The sequence below is a fragment of the Haliotis rubra genome, unplaced genomic scaffold (assembly GCF_003918875.1).
Source record: "Haliotis rubra isolate DU_JTF1 unplaced genomic scaffold, ASM391887v1 Scf344, whole genome shotgun sequence".
NCBI classification, from domain to species: domain Eukaryota; kingdom Metazoa; phylum Mollusca; class Gastropoda; order Lepetellida; family Haliotidae; genus Haliotis; species Haliotis rubra.
This window is the reverse complement of record NW_025767018.1, coordinates 809,028-828,992: the sequence shown is the minus strand read 5'-3', so window position 1 is coordinate 828,992 and position 19,965 is coordinate 809,028. Positions and strand designations below refer to the sequence as shown.

At 37.5% G+C, this 19,965-nt stretch overlaps 3 protein-coding genes across 4 annotated transcripts in view; 2 read left to right on the top strand and 1 right to left on the bottom strand.

The window, feature by feature from the left end:
* The window catches only part of LOC124284772 (gastrula zinc finger protein XlCGF8.2DB-like), a 54,480-nt gene that overhangs the window by 29,023 nt on the left and 5,492 nt on the right, over positions 1 to 19,965 (top strand). The gene's annotated exons all lie outside the window — the stretch shown is intronic.
* On the top strand, positions 1,378 to 3,351 carry LOC124284776 (putative protein TPRXL). Its single transcript, XM_046720891.1, has 2 exons — positions 1,378 to 1,466; positions 2,426 to 3,351. The coding sequence occupies exons 1-2, from the start codon at positions 1,406 to 1,408 to the stop codon at positions 2,908 to 2,910; spliced, it is 546 nt and encodes a 181-aa protein (XP_046576847.1). The 5' UTR covers positions 1,378 to 1,405; the 3' UTR covers positions 2,911 to 3,351.
* LOC124284741 (putative nuclease HARBI1) lies at positions 3,152 to 6,361 on the bottom strand. Its single transcript, XM_046720845.1, has 3 exons — positions 5,617 to 6,361; positions 5,033 to 5,319; positions 3,152 to 3,346 (listed from the first exon to the last, which is right to left on the bottom strand). Exons 1-3 carry the CDS (start codon positions 6,176 to 6,178, stop codon positions 3,152 to 3,154), a joined length of 1,044 nt encoding a protein of 347 aa, XP_046576801.1. The 5' UTR covers positions 6,179 to 6,361.

The following is a 19,965-nucleotide window of genomic DNA, read 5'->3' as shown; positions in this document are numbered from 1 at the left end:
AAACTAATAAAAGCATGGGAGATTACTTTTGGTTAGGGTTAGGGTGACGTGACACTAAACAATACAATTACATATTGACAAAATGATTACTTCTTAAAGGTGAAGTGTAGACGAAAAAATCACGTTTTTTCTTATGGGAACCAAAATGGAATTTATTTATTACTTAATATCAGTGTTTGAAAAAATACACTCATTTTTCTTACAATGAATGTATAACCCGCTCTATAAGTGCTAAAATGTTATGCCATTATGAGGCCTCTGTTTGCCAAGTAAACCACAGGGGCGTGTCACGCTTAGAAACAGTGTTAGAAAGACATATAGGTATATAGACCCTACCCTAGTACTATATAAAAGCAAAGGGATGTAACGACGGAACCACCCCCTCCTCAATCAAAGTTAGATTTCACCACGTAAACTATTTTTAAGGCCCCGTCGAGGCCTACAGATCAAAAGCGAGATGATTTCCCTACAAAATGAGCTATAAATGGTCACAATTGGATCATTATTTCAAAAGTTATACGCCACGACTCACCGAAAACAGTTACCTCCGCAATTCCAAGCCAAAATCATGGATCACCCAAGACAGCGAAAGCTCACCTTTTAAATTCGTTTATTAATTCCAGCCACGTTGACAACACCTATGTAGGGCTAGATTCGATTGGCAGCGGCATTCCACAGGTCTACAAACTTATTGCAACATCTACTGATCATTTCCTCGACAGTAAGCAGGCATTTTCTCCCAAACCATCGGCAATATCATACTCACTTGTCGGCCATAGATGGCCTTGACATTTAAGTGACCTGGGCCCGGTTGTTCAAAACACGGTTATCTTAACACTCGGTTAACTCTTAACCGACTGTTAAATCCTTAACCCGCCGTTAGCTAACCGAACGTTAAAAGAGCGTTGCACAGTCCATGTTTAACACTGCCGTTTACTAACGTCATGGTTATCTTTAACGTCGTGGTTAAAGTCGTGGTTAAAGTTCTATCAATCCCATAATGCTATAGTTTGTTTACTTCCGCCAATGTCAGAAATGGAGGCACCAAACGAGATATCACCGCCTGAAAACCTAAAACCAAGAAAGAAAAGAAGTAGGAACTTTTCGGTGGAGGAAGAAAACACTATTCAAAGCTGTGTGGAGGGCAATTCGAAAATATTAAATGAAAAGCACAGTAACGAGGTAACTAGAAAAAAGAAAAATCAAATTTGGATGCAAATTACCAAAGAAGTCAATACGAGAGGCGTTGCTTCACGAACCGTTGACGAGGTGAAAGAAAAATGGACAAATATGGCCCGTAAGGCAAAGAAAGTATTTACAGACTTTCGTATGCAGGCAAGGAAGACGGGAGGTGGCCCGCCCCCCACCAGAGCCCAGCCAGGCGACTACTCGAATAATCGAGATCATGCGGGACACAGCCAGCTTCAGCGGAGTGTTCGGTGGAGTCGAAACGGGGTTTAATGAAAGTAAGTTTCAATGGAAGTTTAACATAGTTGACGCACTATTTTCATGACCGACAATTGTTTTATAATATTTTTTAATGAATAGATCTACCTCAGAATCCGATCGCTTTCTCAAGCCTTATATCACTTGTGTCGTCTGTCACTGCACGCTGTGTTTACACTCTATTTTTAGTAAATGGCGACCTTGAACTTGGTGTATTTGGGGTGAGAGATGTTGTCAATGTTCAATCGTGATAAGCTGCATTTGAAAGCGAAAGGTTACAGTCTGCATTGTGGGGAATATAATATATATTTGTTCAACAAATTCAATCTTTGAGACACTGTGAGTAGCTTCTAATATCCTATCTAGAACGATTATTTTCAACCTCACTGGTACAACGAGCCCATAATTGTAAAAATTGTTTTAGTCCTTCGACAACACAAGATCATAGATGTAATTGGTGCATGCAATTTTCTCAATATTCTACAAGTGGTCGATCCAAAGTTTTTGTCGATATTGCTAGAGTATCCATATAATTACCAGGCGTAACCAAAACTCAGTCATTCGTGTCAGTGGTAGGTGCGTGGTGAGTACCCAAAATACGAAAAAACAAGATTGCTTAAATTTTACGTATTGAAATTAGACTTATGTAAGGTAGAATTACATGTTAAAAAAATACTTATCATTAACGTGTTTCTGTTTAAATTAAACTGTAATTTAATCCCTATAGGTCATGCTTGTATACATTATTTTCATTATCTCTACCAAATTTAAAAGTGTATTTTAATTAAAGTTGATAAAATATATAGATCCTGATCATTCAACATTTCAGTTTGCATTACATTTAACAATGAAAAAACAAATAAATGACAAAGTAATCATATATATGTTAAATTTAATTTGAATCACTAAATTTAGATTTGCCTTAATTCAAAGATTGATGTTAAGTTCTGACATTTAACAAAAATTGAAACATTTTCAGGCAATGAGGAAAGCACATGCAATCTGTTAGAGGCTGATATTCCTCCAGAATCAGGAATACTGACACCACCTCCCATTATCAACCCTGAGGAAGCTGCACAGCCATCAACATCAGCATCGACATTAGCACCGACGTCAGCATTGACATCAGCATCCTCATCAGCACTGACGTCAGCACCGACATCATCATCGACATCAGCATCGACATCAACACCAGCACCGACGTCAGCATCGACATCAACATCAAGCCCGCGAACAAGTGGTAAATCCTCAAAATCAAGATCTAAAATGTTCAGCAGGAAAGAGCATGGTGTTGTTGATAAAGTATACCAGCTCCAGCAACAAGTGCTGACAGGGGAACTTGAACTTCAAGCAATGAAAAAAAGAAAACTTGCTTTGCAGATTACACTCTTGGAAAAAAGTCTTGACAGTACTAGTGAATATATGGACAGCTCATCAAAGCTTCTCATGTCCATGTTGAAATAGTTAGTTCCATACTGAAGTAACATAGGTATAAACACATAGGTGATAGCTATCAGTGTATTTTAAAATACTTTAGTCAAGTTATAGGAAAGGATTACAATCAACACAACATTTCTTCTCACTTTAATCACAATCACAATAAACTAGCCTGTTAACAGAACATTACATGATATTATCCACTAATTACTTTGCTTTTAAAAGTTTTTGTTAGCAACATTTGAAATGTCAATAGGTTTAAGTCACTTTATTGTGCAAAAAATGTCCTAGCAATATGATCTCTGATCCCCTTGCCATCATGTCTTCCTCCATATGCCTCAACTGGTGGCTGCTCATCTATGTTGGCTCTGTCATCATCAGGCTCACACATGTCAATAGCAATGTTGTGCAGGACAGCACAAGCAACAACAATGCAACACACTCGGCTTGGTTCCATCCTCACCTATTTCGAAGGAATAATACATATTTTACTTTTTTGTATGTCATTTTTCAGTAACACTTAGGTAAATTCATGAACATTTGAGCTTCATAATGAATTATTAAATATTTAATTTCATAATGTATTTCAATTATGAGATTTTACACATACATATCCAAATAGATATTTGATACATATATACTGTACATGTAATTAATGGACAATATTAATTTCATATTGGATATTTCAGTACATGTATGTAATTAATGGACAATATTAATTTCATATTGGGATATTTCAGGGATGTTGAACAAAATATTTCAATATTTTTTATTCCCAAATATTTTCATTCATTTCAGTGGAGCATATACAAAAGTATATAAGTTTGGTTTGATGGAGTAACAGTGTTGGCACAGCAAGCAACATGGACTAGCATGACATATACAGCAGGTAGTGTGTAGTACACTTACAAGAGAAAGTATATTCACAACATTTTTCACAAGGTTGGTTTAGTATGTTACATTTCATAACTACTACAAGCTCGTTCCTTGTCATGATTGAATTTATCATACAGATTCCAGGAAAGTTATGTTCCTAACATACTAGTCATCCTTTAAAGATGTAAAATTTGTAAATGGATTTTGTGCAATTTGCCAAAAACCCAAAAGAACTACATGTTTTTTTCTATATTTTCTTCGATGATTGATCGGTTGTAATGAACCAATCATCAATTGTGAGATTTTAACCAGTTCCCAACACTATAATGTAATACAATGGAATATCAGTGATGGCATAGCAAACATTATAGTCTAGCATAACCCATACAGTATTAAAGTAGTGCATTACACACTTATAAGAGAAGGTATAATCAGGCTAAGGATATTCCTTGGGCCATTACCTCTGGGACTTTGAGGTGTTGTTATTTTTCCAGTGTTCAATGTGATATAATGAAATAACAACTAAATATTTCAATAAATTATTATGATGTCTTACATTGCAATATATATTTTTCCCAACAAAAAGAAGGAATGTGTGATGTTGAGCTTAAAGCTATTATATTTAGAAGGAGGTGTTGACATAAGGTTTACTGCAAATCCTTTTTACTGTTCAATGAAAAGGAAATATGTTGAATTTCATATTAGTGAATTTTTTATATGAAATAATAAAGATATGTTTTCACTATCGGACTGTGATTATTTTTTTCATTGAATTATTTAGTGTTGGAATTTATTGGGTAATACACGAGAAGAAAATTATGGAGGGTGAACTTGAAGAATGGTTGAGATCTACACTTACTTCCCCTCTGTTAAGAGTTTAATTTAGATCTTGGGTATTTATCATTCTTTATCTTTATATTGTTATTATTTGATAATCTGTTAAATTTGCATTATTTTGTGTTGTATTGAATAAATTATATGTTACAAGTACACTTGTGTTGTTTTGTCCTTTAGATATTGATTGTTCCTAGGCATATCTATTCCTGTTGCAATAATAATGAGATACATACATACAATATTATATATACACACATATGTACATGTATGTATGTATGTATGTATGTATGTATGTGTGTGTGCACGTATATGTTATATATGTGTTTATGTGTATATATATATATAATATTATGTAATAATAATATTTTCCTTCGTAATTTAATGTGTGAGAAAATTCTGAGGATTGAAACATATCTTTACTCAGTATCAATATTACCTCAGAGTGTAGGACATGGAAACGTCGTTTCCACCTGCCGAATGTCCTCTCAATTGTCACACGTGTCGCACATAGGCTGTCGTTGTATCTCTGTTCTGGTTGTCCATGGGGGTTAAAGTAGGGCGTGAGGAGGAAAGGCCTACACGGGTATCCGTTGTCTCCTAAAATGAAACCGTCAGCAATCCTTGTGTGGTGTTGCTCAAGATGATGACAGAGTGCAGATGTCCGGAATAGGTGGCTGTTGTGAGCTGCACCTGGCCACTTGGCACACACGTTTGTTAACCTTCCTGCAAAGCAGGTGTATATACAAGCTTTATAAAGTCACATTTTTTTAGTGCTTCATTTCACTAAAATACATCAAATTAAGTGTACTTGTCAATTTTTACGATCATTAAATTGATTACAGTTATTCCTCACAATTTATGATTCATATATGTTGATATGAAGTGAACTTTAGACAAAAAATACATGAATTGACTGAACACATTCTGGAATGTCACGCATTGCGTATTTTTTTTCAGAAATGGATTTTATATAAACCAAGGGAAGTCACTCTCAGGTATATTGCCATACTATAGATCTACCTTCGTGATCACATACAGCTTGAACGTTGATACTGTGGTAACCTTTTCTGTTCACATAAGCCGGTTCATCTCTTGTTGGAGCTTGGATTCTTACGTGTGTACCATCTATGCAGCCTATTACGTTAGGAAACCCACCGAGTTGGTAGAATCCACTCTGTATAGTACGCAGGTGCTCGGCGTCGGTTGGCCAAGTAATGTAAGCGTCCTTGCGTGCAACGAGGGCATCAGTGACATCTCTAACCACTCGTGAAACACAACTCTTGTCCACACCCAAGGTATCCCCAACCACTTGGAGAAAACTCCCACTCGCATAAAATCGCAAGGCAATTAAAACTTGTTGCTCTACTGTAAGTGCGTGTCCGCGATTTGTTGGTCTTTTAAGATCGTCTCTTAAAGTATCCACCAAATACTCGATAGACCTCCTTCCAAACCTGTAACGCCGACGCAGTTCACTGTCCGAATAGCCTAGAATGTTTAAATCGTAAGCTCTGTAAACTTTCTCTTGTCCTTGGTTCTTTAACGGCACCATGAACGCAGCATTCGGTTGAATGATCAACGCCATCTTGCCGATGTTAAACAACCCGGTTAACTATTTAGCGGCGGTCCGTAGGTGTGTTAACTTTAACACCAAGATAACGGCGGGTTAAAGATAACCGGGTTTTGAGAAACGCTTTAACCACTTGGTTAACTTTAACGGCCGGTTAAGAGTATTTAACCAGTGGTTAAAAGATAACCGAGTTTTGAACAACCGGGTTTAGATGTGTGGAAGTGCCGCTTAGAATCGAAACTGTAAAGATTTTATTGAAGATGAGTGTCATGTTTTATTGCATTGTCCTTTGTATGCTGATGAGCGATTGCAACTTTAATCTAAATGTACAAGTCTTTTAGATGTTTTTTTAAAAATCTGGGTATATTGAAAAAGTTAGTTTTCTTCTAGCTTGTCCAGAAAACCTGCCTTAATATTCTTAAAAAGCGTACTGCAAATTTGTATATATCTTCTTAATGTAACTTGTACCCTTTTTTTTGCATTTTTAATATTCATATATTATACTCTGTATATTGTGGCACAAATGTATCTCATAATTCCGTACGGAATGGCTCAAAATTTTACAGTGATATAGCATCATTCGTTTTCTTTGTTGAAAATAGACGTTTAAGTTTAAACAGACTAGGTCATTCATAGAAATAACTTGGAATATACATCATCCCGCTGTTGAAGAAGAGCTTGGGGATATGGGTTTGGGAAGGAAAAGGTATTTTTCAAAGCACATATTTCATGTATGTCCTCAACATTTTCTTTCTACGAATAATGTGACAATGGACTGTTTCTCCACACAGCTGTGATTTTCGAGTTGAATTGTGGTGGTCAGGGTTTCCAGAAATGTAACTGTTGTCCTAACCAGTGTAAATCGATACCTTGTACCGGTAAATGTTTTAATGTGCTACTGAAGTGTAATAGCTTGTATAATAACAGGCTATGTTGTCCCAACAAATGAATTTTATCAGGATATACTCTGTACTCGCATTATAAATTTGGTGTTCTCTATTTCAATAAGGGCTTACAGGGATTTCATGGAATCCCTGAGCTAATATTTCAGTAATTTCATGAAATCCCTGGAATTTTAGCGAATACATGAAATCCCTGGGGGTCTCAGGGATTTCATGAAATCACTGACTCTTTCAGGGATTACGTGAAATCCCTGGTTTCACACATTCCCTGTAACATATATAATCTGAGATGGGCTTTGTTTACCTTTCAAACGATTGGCACTTTCAGAGTGCGACACTTGATATATTTTGCTAGATTTCACTGGGACACTTGGTTTTTGGTGGCAAAGACCATTTGTCATTTTACTTTGAACTGTATGAGGAATTCAAGGATTCATGTAAGGAAGATGGTTTTGAATTATAGTTGTGATGTAATGGGCAAAACATAACCGACAAACGTGTGACATGATTTTATAAACACCCTGTCTGAAAAGTCACTTTGACATTTCCAAAATATTCAAAGCGATTCTCGGTTCATCGACGATGTTTCAGAATTGGTGATTCCATCAAACAACAACAGATACCGGTGACCACAATATACAGGATTTTAAAAAAACCCAAATAACCCACTAATTCTCCCAGTAAAATTCAACATTTATCTAGTAACACATATTATAAATGACGCAAAACGCAATGAATTGTAATTAAGTAATGTGTCAAAGCTGATGAGATTTACGATGCATGTAACGTTCAGTAGATATGCCCAACAATGACCGGATGACATCATAGAAAAACGAATTTTAACGGAATTCAAAACTGCGAACTGCATTTATCTTTGTGATGTATTTGGAGATGGTTTTGACATCAAAGTTAAGTGAAGGCTGAAGAGGGGGGAAATGTATTGTACGTTTTATGTAGGAATGTACCAAATGTAGAATGCCTTCACATTCACTGATGGCAAGCTAGATTTAGTGCATATACCTTTGAGTTTTGGTGAAAGGAGTTCTTGCTGGTTGGAAAGACCGACTCAGGTTGAATGTTATACAATTTGGTTATGTGGTAACACTTTTTGTACAATGTAACAGTATGGGACTGACCACATGGCCAGCTGACGGCCAGGCAACAGGTGGATTAAAACGGTAGCCTGCGCATCGAGACACAAGAACCACACCTATATCTGCACCGCGTGAAATGGGTAGACCTAATAAATTCTAACAACGTCATTCGTTTATCATTTGAGCACCAAGACGTCATTTCCAAGGGACATAAGCCATGGTGTGTTCATTGTGGAAATAAAACACTTGGTAAATGTGGAAACTTTGAATCGATATAACACAAAAAATATATTAGTTACTTCTGATATGTGTATTGTTTTGGCTATGAAACTACTTAACAAACATTTCTTATGATGAAAAAGTGGAAGACAAAAAGAGTAATTTTCTTGTAAACTTGCCCTTTAAACAATGATAATCTTTGTTTTATTGGATATGAATCAATATGCCCAGAAGATATAAGTCTAATTTTGATCTATTTGATCTGAGATACTTACTAATTGTTATAAAAAAGGTAAGTTTTTAATAAATTGGTTAAGTCATAAGAAAAGTTTCGAAAAACACATATGAAAATGTCCTGAAACCTTTACTTCCTGCAAACCTTTGATTTTTCAAATTCTCTGGATGTTGAAATAACTTTATTATGAGTTATGATACTAGTAATCACTTTCAGCAATATCCTTTTAGTAAATATTGGATTAAAACAAACCAAAGATGTCTTATGGCAGGAGCCAACAAACTAGGTTAATACCCAGTGATTGTTCTACTATAATATGTATAGTTTGTTTGCCTAGTTCTGCCTTAAGATCATAGTAATCCTATGTAATTAATGAAATAATTATTAATAACTTGATTAGATTATTAATAAGTTTATTACCTTTCCATGTTTACTGAAGGACAAAAGATTATTAAGACATACCTTGCTATCATTTCCAGTGAAGTAATTAAAATGACAGTTGTGTTATTTCACTAAAAATGTACCAATATACCTCCCCTGCATGTATATAATTCATGTTGTAACAAAAATCTAAAACAAATAATGTTTTCATATTTAAAAAATACACATTTATTTCACTCTGTCCAATATTCCAATATTCCAGTAATTCACTATTCTTCTCACATAGTTTTCCTCTTTGATTCACATGGAGTAAGGTAATTCAATACAAGGTCCCATCTCTTCATAGAAATTCTGAAATATTGATATAAACACAGTCAGGTACTCTGCAGACCACATGAGGATTCACAGTGGAATAAAGCCATACCAGTGCTTTGTGTCAGAAAACATTTACACGATCAGGTCATCTGCAGAAACGCTTGAGGATTCACACAGGCATCAAGCCATATGAATGTGTTGATATAAGCAGGGACAGACTGGCCGGTCCAATATATGTCCATTATACATGTCAAGGTGTAGGTCACTATAACCTATACATGTCAAGGTGTGGTCACTATAACCTATACATGTCAAGGTGTAGGTTACTATAACCTAACTATAACCTATACATGTCAAGGTGTAGGTCACTATAACCTATACATGTCAAGGTGTAGGTTACTATAACCTATACATGTCAAGGTGTAGGTCACTATAACCGATCCTAAAGCAAGAGAGTATACTTGGTGTCAGGTTTTTTGTTATTTTTTTTAAATTCAGAGAGTTATGGGACTCTTTGTAATTATTAGGTAAACATTATAAATAAATATACTGTTTCTTATACTGAACCACAAAAGAAATGTTGCACCGATAGCGGTCTCTTAAAGCTCACACACTTTAATTCACTCTAATTAACAATCAAAACGGAGGATCGAGTTCAAACTTGACAATTGTGGTTAACACATTTTCGGGAATACATTTAGAGTTCACACAAACAAAATCACCAAAACTGGTACAATTAAAATACCTAAAAGTCAGTTTTGTATGTGGCCTCCATGGGCATCGATGAAAGCATTGCATCGTCTGTACATGGAATGAATTGGAATGGTTGGTGAAGGCCATAGGCACTAGGGTCCATATTCTGTGAAATGCCAGATCAAGTCCAGCCGCAGTTGTCAGCCATGGTTGGAGGTCATTCAATCTTCTTTGAATCTCGTCCCAAAGGTGTTCTGTTGGACTTAAATCCGGACTGAGTGCAGGCCACTGTAGGTTTTGGATGTCATGTTGTCTTAGGAAGTCCAATCTTGCTCTGGCATTGTGGACACGAGCAATGTCTTGCTGGAAGATGTGATTTCTGTAACATCCAAAATGTGGTACAACGTGGGGTCTTATGACTTGGTCAATATAGTGAGCAGCTGTCACATCATTTCCTCATCCTGGACAGAGATTCTGGGACACCATGGTGTCAACTAACTAGTTCAGACCGATTGCACCCCACACCATGATGCTTGGACCACCCCACGAATCTCTTTCAACAATAAACTCATTGGAAAACAGTTCCCCACACCGTCACCATACTCTCACTCTGCCATCGACTGTCGAAACACAATATCGGCTTTCATGAGATAAAAAGCACAGTTCTCCATTGTCGATAACGTCAATTTCGATGCAGAGTTGCCCATTGCTGTTGATTATGGCGGTAATGAGCGGTGAGACTACGGTATGGTCTGTCACAGCAGAGGTTTCATCCGCGCAAACGTCGTCGCACTGTTTAGGCATCGATGGGTCTGTTGTGGGTCCCACTGGTCTGGCGTGCTGTTTACTTCCTCTGGGGACGCGATCCTGCTGATGATGGCTCACAATCTGTTGGTATTCACTTTCTGATGTTACTAAAGGTTGCCCACTGCGTGGACGGTCTTGGATGCTGTTAGTGACCTGATACCACTCCTTCAGTCGATAGATTGTCCTAACATGAACATTAAAATGATTGGCTACCCTCCTGAAGTCTGGAGAACTTGCAAATGCAATCGTCCCAAGACTTGATTCTTCTGATCTCTCACAAGTTGTGGCCTGGTGATTGTGTCAAAACAAAAATGACTTCAGGCGAGTTTTGGACACCTCTATTTCACTGGTAGGGTTGTCATGACATGTACATGCATTTTCATTTTCACAAATGTCTTACAGAACCTTTTACCATGTCTGCCTTTTTCGGTGCGTTTGGTTGATGTGCCTTTTCATCAGAAAAAGACTCTGATGTTGGTAATAACTGTCAATTTGAATTGAAAAACATGTTAAATGTCACATGCAACGTAAAAAACAACTTTGCAGATTCTGATACCTTTCGGTATGGACTTACCGAAACAAATCGTCAAAAATGCAAATTCAACTTATAAAGTTGAAAAATAACGCGATGAAAAAAAACGCGCGAAATCGGAGTTCAAACATTTCACTAATATTCCCCCGACTTTTCGGGGGAAAACTGGTTTCAACAGCTGGGCTGCGCTCATAGCACGTGCGCAGTGAAATAGGTTCGCACAGCTTGGAAACGGGTTGTCTGGTAAATACTCGGTGAAGGCTTTAGTGTGAGCTATTTTTCTAATGTTTTGTTGATATCTCACAGGCGCGAGCTGTTTATATGTTATGACAGTAAATTAACTGTTTATATAATTTCATTTGTCTATTTCACCACATGTTCTTCTTACTGAGTCACTTTCTCAGTTCGATACTTGAAAGCAATGTCATTATTTAGCGTTGACACAATTTCTAACTGTGATATAGATATGTCGTCACAGACAAAACTCAATGTCTTGTTTTATTGACACTTTTGTGTCTGCCTGTCTGTCTGTCTGCTAATGACAATATTTAATACACAGCTGCTATCACTGACAACATGCAATTTGAACTTAACACCAATCAGGCTATACACCATAAACAAAATGCATTGATTTATGGCCCGAGTTCGGTCTGTGTCACATTATGTAATTACACAGACAGGCAGGTGTGATACTTGAACACATGACATGTTATGATGTCTGTTGATTGTAAAATGTTATACACAAAAAATGAGCCCAACATCTCTGTATATACACACACAATGAGCCGTGAGGGCATCTGCAAATGAACCAGCCGTTACACTTGAGTGCACACCCACCCACTCTGACTGGGTTCGGTATCCCGGCTGCTTCGTTTCTTGGGAAGTAAACCCAAGTACACACTATTGCACTTTTGATTTGCGATTGTACGCTTATAAGTTTGTTTATATGTTTTTTCATAACCAGCAATGTATATTATATGTCATAAATAACTGATAATTGTGTTGTAATTAGGTTTGATTTTTTGGTTGCATGTGACCTTTAACAAAACGGTACAATCATAATAAAAACACCACCTTGTAAGAACCAAATTTTGCATTTGGTTTAGAAAGGCTATGTTTCTTTTGTGGTTCAGTATACATTTCACTTTGAGAGAGAAGAGACATAACTCAGTTACTCTTTGAGTAATTCCATTGTAACTCTGCTCACCTGAATTTGCTTTAGTGTAGGACAATATATTGTTATACTGTATTACTCTGGAAGAACCAGACTATTCCAACACAAATGTTGATAATGAAACTGCATATGTTTGAGACTGTGATGCTGCAAACATTTGCACATACGAAAATAGAATAGATACACCATTGAAAGGAATCTTTGCATTCACTTTCTGGATGTCTTGCACAAATGAAAGTAACTCACATTTCTACTGGGGAGATATACCAGACACCTATTTGTTGCATTACAATTAGGGCTGGATATTGCCCTGATTTTCATATTGCAATATATTGCAATAATTTAAGAGATATTGCAATACATATTGTGATATATTGACAGGAAGGTTTCTGCCCAAGTGCGTACATAATAAATTCATGATAGCTCTCTCTGTGCGTCATCATCTTCTTAGTTGCTGTTACACCATACTTTCAGCTCCCCATCCCCATTGTGTATGGCATACTGTAAAATATGGGGTGGAGGCTTGGAGTGGAGTCTTGGACTGGAGTCTGGAGCATGGAGTCTGGAGCATTAGCGCACTTGCCACTTCTGTAAATACGGTTTACTGTTTAGAATATGCCATTAATAGCTCTTCCCAGTTGTCATTTATACCTCTGGAATCACCGGTTCCAAAAGTACTACAAATTGATATATACTGAGTCAAAAAAGAAACTTTACATTCTTTCTTCAGGGCACTATAAAAGAACAAGAGATGGTAAGATGGTTAAATTGTTATTATTTCATTGCTGAGGTCTGTGTGATGTACTCGATACACTGACAGTGCCATAATCAGTTCCATTAGGCTACACCGCCATTCCAAAACATGGGTATACAGAATGTCAAGTCACAAGAATAAAAATGCGAAATTTCTCAGTTCAATATCGTGTATAGCCTCCCCGCGCATTCACACCACTGCCAAACACCGTCTCCTCATCGACTGCCTGATGCTTGTGAACACGTGGTTGGGGATTCTGCGCCATTGCTCTTGCAAGGCGGCGCCAAGTTCCTGCAAATTCTGATGTTGGTTCCTAAGACCACGAAGCCTTCTCCCAAGTGCATCCCAAACGTGCTCTATTGGATTAAGGTCAGGGGACCTCGATGGCCAGTCCATGACGTTGATTCCAGCGTTTTGAAGGAAATTTCGTATCAACATCGCGGTATGCGGCCGAGCATTATCGTGCTGGAACTGTAGACCTGGGCCATGAGCCGCCATGAAAGGAACGAGTTCAGGACTGAGCACCTGGTCGCGGTAAGCAGCAGCTGTGAGGTTTCCATGGATGGCCAGAAGTCGGGAACGGTTGTTCCCACAGAAAGCACCCAACACCATGCAACTTCCGTCCCCGAATCTGTCGACTTCCTGTACACAACATTGGGCATACCGTTTATGACATCGTCTCCAGACACTCTATGCCTGCCGTCCGCGAATCTGAGGGTAAACCTGGATTCATCGCTAAAGACGACTCGATTCCAGTCTCTCTGGGTCCATCAGAGATGACGTTGGGCCCACAGCAGACGTTGACATTGATGAAACGGCGTCAATATTTGCCCACGATATGGACGTCGAGAATGGAGATTGGCAGCCCGCAACCGATTTTGAAAGGTCTGTGAGGACATCTCAGCCCTGGTTCGTGTAGCCGGCAGAAATCTGTCACGTAGGTGACCTAGGACAAATTGACGTTCTTCTGCTCGTGACGTCACACTGGACGACCCGACCTTGGGCAATCAGAAGTGGTGCCAATATATAGTAATACTATATTTGTAGAAACTTTAGGTATTCTGGCATCTATACTGAGTCAAAAAAAGAAACTTCACAAAATGTAATTAGAAAAATACTGAATAATTTTTCTCTGATGATTCATCTATGTATCCGAAATGTGATCCCTATCTTTCGACTCTAGAAAAACGTTAGCAAAACCCACTCAAACCCATCCATTCGTCGTGCAAATGATGTTAGTGCCAAATCAGGTTTTGCACGTGCATTCGATCACATGATCTTCACATCGAAGTTTTCTTCATATGCACATGTTTGCATTGGCCTCAAGAATTGAAAAAACACTTTTAAACCACAGTTCTAACGGTACTTGAAATGCCACGATTGACAAATCTGCAACGTGAACGTGCCGTTGGCATGTTGCAAGCGGGAAGATCAGTTATTGACGTCGCAAGAGCAATGGGATGCAGCCGTCGTACTGTGTATGACTTGCGAGACCGTCTACAACAAACTGGCACCACTTCTGATTGCCCAGTAGCGCTGGTTTAGCTCTCGGACATTCTGAGGGCAGATCGTATCAGTGATGTGTTTCCTCTAATCTGTCACATTCCAATGGACTGCCCATACATAACCCGACAGAAAGTCAAGATTTTCTAGGCCCAAGAGAGCTGATGAAACTCACTAATAATCAGCTTGCAAAATATTCTGCTGCATTTATTTTTGCTTTTTGTTTGTGAGTTCAAGGATGTAGAGAGATGGCTAATTTTGAAAAACAAAACAATGATGACACTGGAACAGTTACTTTTTCTATCACTGACAAAAAATGTTGAATAATATTGTGCTATGTATCTTATGTAATCAATTTCTTTGTTAAGTAAGAAATAAATAATTCATGTAATAACAACTATTATATTTCCTGATTATTAGTATGTCATACTCATAGCATAGACCTAATGTATATACTTTATCCCTTACTACGGCTTCCTCTACACAATTTGCAATTACATGTGACAATGTTATATATGTCGTTTTTGGACAATAAATAATGCCATTATTAATATTTTGTTTATAGGTTGTAAATAATTTACATGCCTCTCCATCCATCCATTCATCCATCCTTCCATCTATTCATAAACATATTTTCTTGACGGCAGCACAGCCCTAGAACAGGACCAGTAGTTAATACTGTTACAGAATGACATTTCTGGAGTTGACAGGGCTAATTGATACGTGTATACAAAATGCCTCCTGCTTCTGATAAAATTGATAACACCAACTAGCTACAGATGTTGAAGCAAATATACTGGTTTAGCTACCCTTAGGTTCAAAACAAAACAAACTCGGTCGCCTAAATATTTACATTAAGACTCCATTCTGAGACTCCACCTTAAGGCCCCACTCCAAGACTCCACTCCATTTTTTACAGTATGCCATTGTGTATGGCTGTGTGCCAGTGGTTTACAGACAAATAAAATGATATAGAACCTTAATGTGGAATTTTTAATTGAAGTATTGCAACAAAGTTTTGTGAACATAATGATAAAGGTAACAGTATAACATGATTTTCATGGTCAGTGTTGTTTACTTCAACAGAATACACTTCAATGCAGTATGTAATTATTGTTACTGTATGTCAGTGATTCATTCAGATTCAACTCCAATATAATCATGTGTTAACATGAAATATTGCAAAATGAAACAAAAACATGATTTGGTTTAACTACTTGAGATTAAAATCCAATAACTAAGATCCTTGACAAGAATGTCATTATACATTCCAACAAAATTTATAAGACTTAGACCTTTATGATAAATTGATATCATATGTGCCATTATGAAATAAACAAACATAACCAAATACTGTGAATTGTGAAATGGTCACTCAGAGCCAGAGGCTCTACTAATAAGTTCAAATAAATAAATGGTCTGAGGCCACTTAATTCCTCAAAATGAAACCATTCAAACAGCGTTGCAAACTCCCGCTTGCCCCGACCGTCCGGGGCGGTCTGTTATGCGACCGGACGGTCCGTTAAGTTGCACGCCCGATCTTCTGGCTGTTAAATCGTGTAATTTTGTAATGTATATAATGACTAAAGTCTTGACTGAAAAACATTTGAAAACGTGTGTTATTGTGACAATAACCTGACATTAAACAGTTCCCTCCTCTTATTAACGTTACCAACTTTCCAGCCGAGAGTTACCAGACCATTTGTCTGGATGAATTTTTGTTTTTTCAAACTCACAAACTGTAAAGCATTTGGTAGAATATATGGCACTTTTGGAGCCACTTATATTATAATGTCACTTCCTCTTGTAAAATGTTACATTAAACCAACAGAAATAAAAGCTGCACTGTTGGAGCACATTTTGTGCCATGGACATTAAACAGTTCCCTCCTCTTATTAACGTTACCAACTTTCCAGCCGAGAGTTACCAGACCATTTGTCTGGATGAATTTTGGTTTTTTCAAACTCACAAACTGTAAAGCATTTGGTAGAATATATGGCACTTTTGGAGCCACTTATATTATAATGTCACTTCCTCTTGTAAAATGTTACATTAAACCAACAGAAATAAAAGCTGCACTGTTGGAGCACATTTTGTGCCATGGAAATCAAGGGCAGATAATTCAAAGGGAGCTAACTCTGGATGATCCAATACATTGCAGAATCTGAACCATATTACGATAATCGTATTGAGAGATACTGTACCGGTATATACCGGTTTACCGGTAATATTATAATTACAATCATCTCCCTAAACAAGTCTGTGGTCAATTTCTGTAATATGTGGAGAAACACGTTTTGGGATATATTCTTACTCCTTCATCATACACTAGCCACATAAAGAAACCGTGCACACAGAAAATCTTCATAATTGGAATGCAACACAGCAAAGCCGAAATGATGTGGACGCTTTATAAGCTGAAGTATCGGACCAAAAGAAAATGTCAAAAGAACATGAACAATATCCGTAACGATGACGTCAGAATTTCAAACCGAGTAGGGGGTCACACAACGAAGTCACAAAATCAATAACGGGTATGACCACCATGTGCGTGAAGCACAACGCCGACGCATAGAGGCTACCAAATGAGCATTGGAGGTCTGGGAAATGGTCTGGGACGTGGTCACTGCTGTCTGGAACCTGTATCTGGGATGAGTCACCCGAATCCATCTGTCCTGTCTTGGCGTCGTTACGGGAATGCCCAGAACGTGGGAGGTCGGCGACGTCATTACTGATTCGATAACGCATGACCCATGCAGATATCGTGTTACGATGGCATTGGAAATCTGCTGCCACCTGTTGTTGGCTCATTCCTGCTCGAACTATTCCAAGGGCTTCATGACGTTGAGCAGATGTTAATCTTGGCATGGTGTGCATGTGACTTCTCATGTAAATTGGTGAACATTTGAATGACCAAAGATCAAGCTTTCGACAGTGACAGAAATTTCAGAGTTTCACATGTTGTGTGCATCTGTATGGGCTGCACGTGCAGTAACACATTGCAAGGCCTTAGCCCACCGTCAATGACGTCACATCGCCTGGCACGTGCATGAGCGTTTGATTGTCTCCAATACTTGCTATGTTCACATATGTATTTATGTATAAATACGCTGTGTGCTTATATTTATATTTTTTGTGTGCACAGTTTCTTTTTGTGGCCAGTATATAAAGAACATACTTACTCCTTCATCAGGTGAAGAATATACTGACTCCTTCATCAGGTGAAGAATGTACTTATTCCTTCAAAAGATGGTGAATATACTTATTCCTTCATCAGTTGAAAAATATGCTTACTCCTTTGTCAGGTGAATATACTCACTTCTTCATTAGGTGATGAATATACTTACTCCTTTATCAGGCGGTGAATATACTTACTCCTTTATCAGGTGGTGAATATACTCACTTCTTCATTAGGTGATGAATATACTTACTCCTTTATCAGGTGGTGAATATACTTACTCCTTTATCAGGTGGTGAATATACTCACTTCTTCATTAGGTGATGAATATACTTACTCCTTTATCAGGTGGTGAATATACTCACTTCTTCATTAGGTGATGAATATACTTACTCCATTATCAGGTGGTGAATATACTTACTCCTTCATTAGGTGATGAATATACTTACTCCTTCATTAGGTGATGAATATACTTACTCCTTTATCAGGTGGTGAATATACTACTTTATCAGGTGGTGAATATACTACTTTATCAGGTGGTGAATATACTATTTCCTTTATTAGGTGGTGAATAATACTTACTCCTCCATCAGGTGGTGAATATACTTACTCCTTCATTAGGTGCAGAATATACTTACTCCTTCATCAGATGGTGAATAAACTTACTCCTTCATCAGGTGGTGAATAAACTTACTCCTTTATCAGGTGATGAATATACATACTCCTTGATCAGGTGGTGAATATACTTACTCCTTCCTCAGGTGATGAATATACATACTCCTTCATCAGGTGGTGAATATACTTACTCCTTCATCAGGTGGTGAATATACTTACTCCTTCATCAGGTGGTGAATAAACTTACTCCTTTATCAGGTAATGAATACACTTCTTCCTTCATCAGGTGATGAATATATACTCAATATATACTTTTCATCATTTTGAAATTACAATGTGCCGTTGAGAGTGACATCCAAGGGAAAAATACCAGCACCTTGAGCATGTACTAGTTACGTGGATATGTGTGCTATACAAATATCCTGTAGTAATAATAAAGAGAAAAGCTATTGTGTATGACTTGAAGTTACATATGATGAGACTTATTAACTTATTGATGAAAATATTAACACTTTCTTTAGGTGAATGTTATGCTTACTCCTTCATCAGGTGATGAATATACTTGCTCCTTAAGTAGGTGAAGAATATACTTACTCCTTAAGTAGGTGAAGAATATACTTACTCCTTAAGTAGGTGATGAATATACTTGCTCCTTAAGTAGGTGATGAATATACTTGCTCCTTAAGTAGGTGAAGAATATACTTGCTCCTTAGCCAGGTGAAGGATATATACATGTACCTTCACTGGGGCAACAATATAGATACTCCTTCATAAGGTGAAGAAACTCTTTACTTATTCACTAGATGATGAAGAAACTATATAATACACATTCATCAGGTAATGAATATACCTACCCCTTTATCAGGTGAAAGATATGCTTCTTCCATCGTTAGGTGATGAATATATACTGATGGTAAAAAGTTAGGCAACCCCCATATTTTGATAAATGATGCCACAAACAGGATTGACTGTAGCTGGATGAAGACTTCGCATGCTTGGTTTTTGTATCTTACACGAAGGAAATAACAATGAAACTGAAGTATGAGACAAAAGACAACATTTACTAGTGTGATGGTGTTTATTGAGAGCAAAAGAAAAATGTAAGTGAAAAACAACAAATTTCATCACTTTACATGTTTGGAATCGGTGTGAAGGAAAAATTTACATTTGAAAGGAATAGAGAGAAATAGTGCAAGAAACAAACAGTTGAATGTCTCTAGCACTGTTTTAGTGTACAGGAAGCAATCGGTATTCAGTGTATCCTCTTCAGGTTTTTGATGACAGATGCACACCTATTGGCCATTGACCGAACCCAACTTTTTAAGAAATTGCATCGGCAAATTGTTCCATTCATGGACTATGGCATTTCCACCTAACAGCTGACGTGAAATGAGTTCGAG

What these genes read in the sequence shown, in the direction of transcription:
- LOC124284776 (XM_046720891.1), top strand. Translation starts at nt 1,406, where the DNA reads ATGCGGGACACAGCCAGCTTCAGCGGAGTGTTCGGTGGAGTCGAAACG. An exon ending in CGAAACGGGGTTTAATGAAA is followed by an intron (nt 1,467 to 2,425) that starts GTAAGTTTCAAT and finishes AAACATTTTCAG; the next exon opens with GCAATGAGGAAAGCACATGC.
- LOC124284741 (XM_046720845.1), bottom strand. Translation starts at nt 6,178, where the DNA reads ATGGCGTTGATCATTCAACCGAATGCTGCGTTCATGGTGCCGTTAAAG. An exon ending in AGCTGTATGTGATCACGAAG is followed by an intron (nt 5,320 to 5,616) that starts GTAGATCTATAG and finishes CCTGCTTTGCAG; the next exon opens with GAAGGTTAACAAACGTGTGT. An exon ending in TCCATGTCCTACACTCTGAG is followed by an intron (nt 3,347 to 5,032) that starts GTAATATTGATA and finishes CCTTCGAAATAG; the next exon opens with GTGAGGATGGAACCAAGCCG.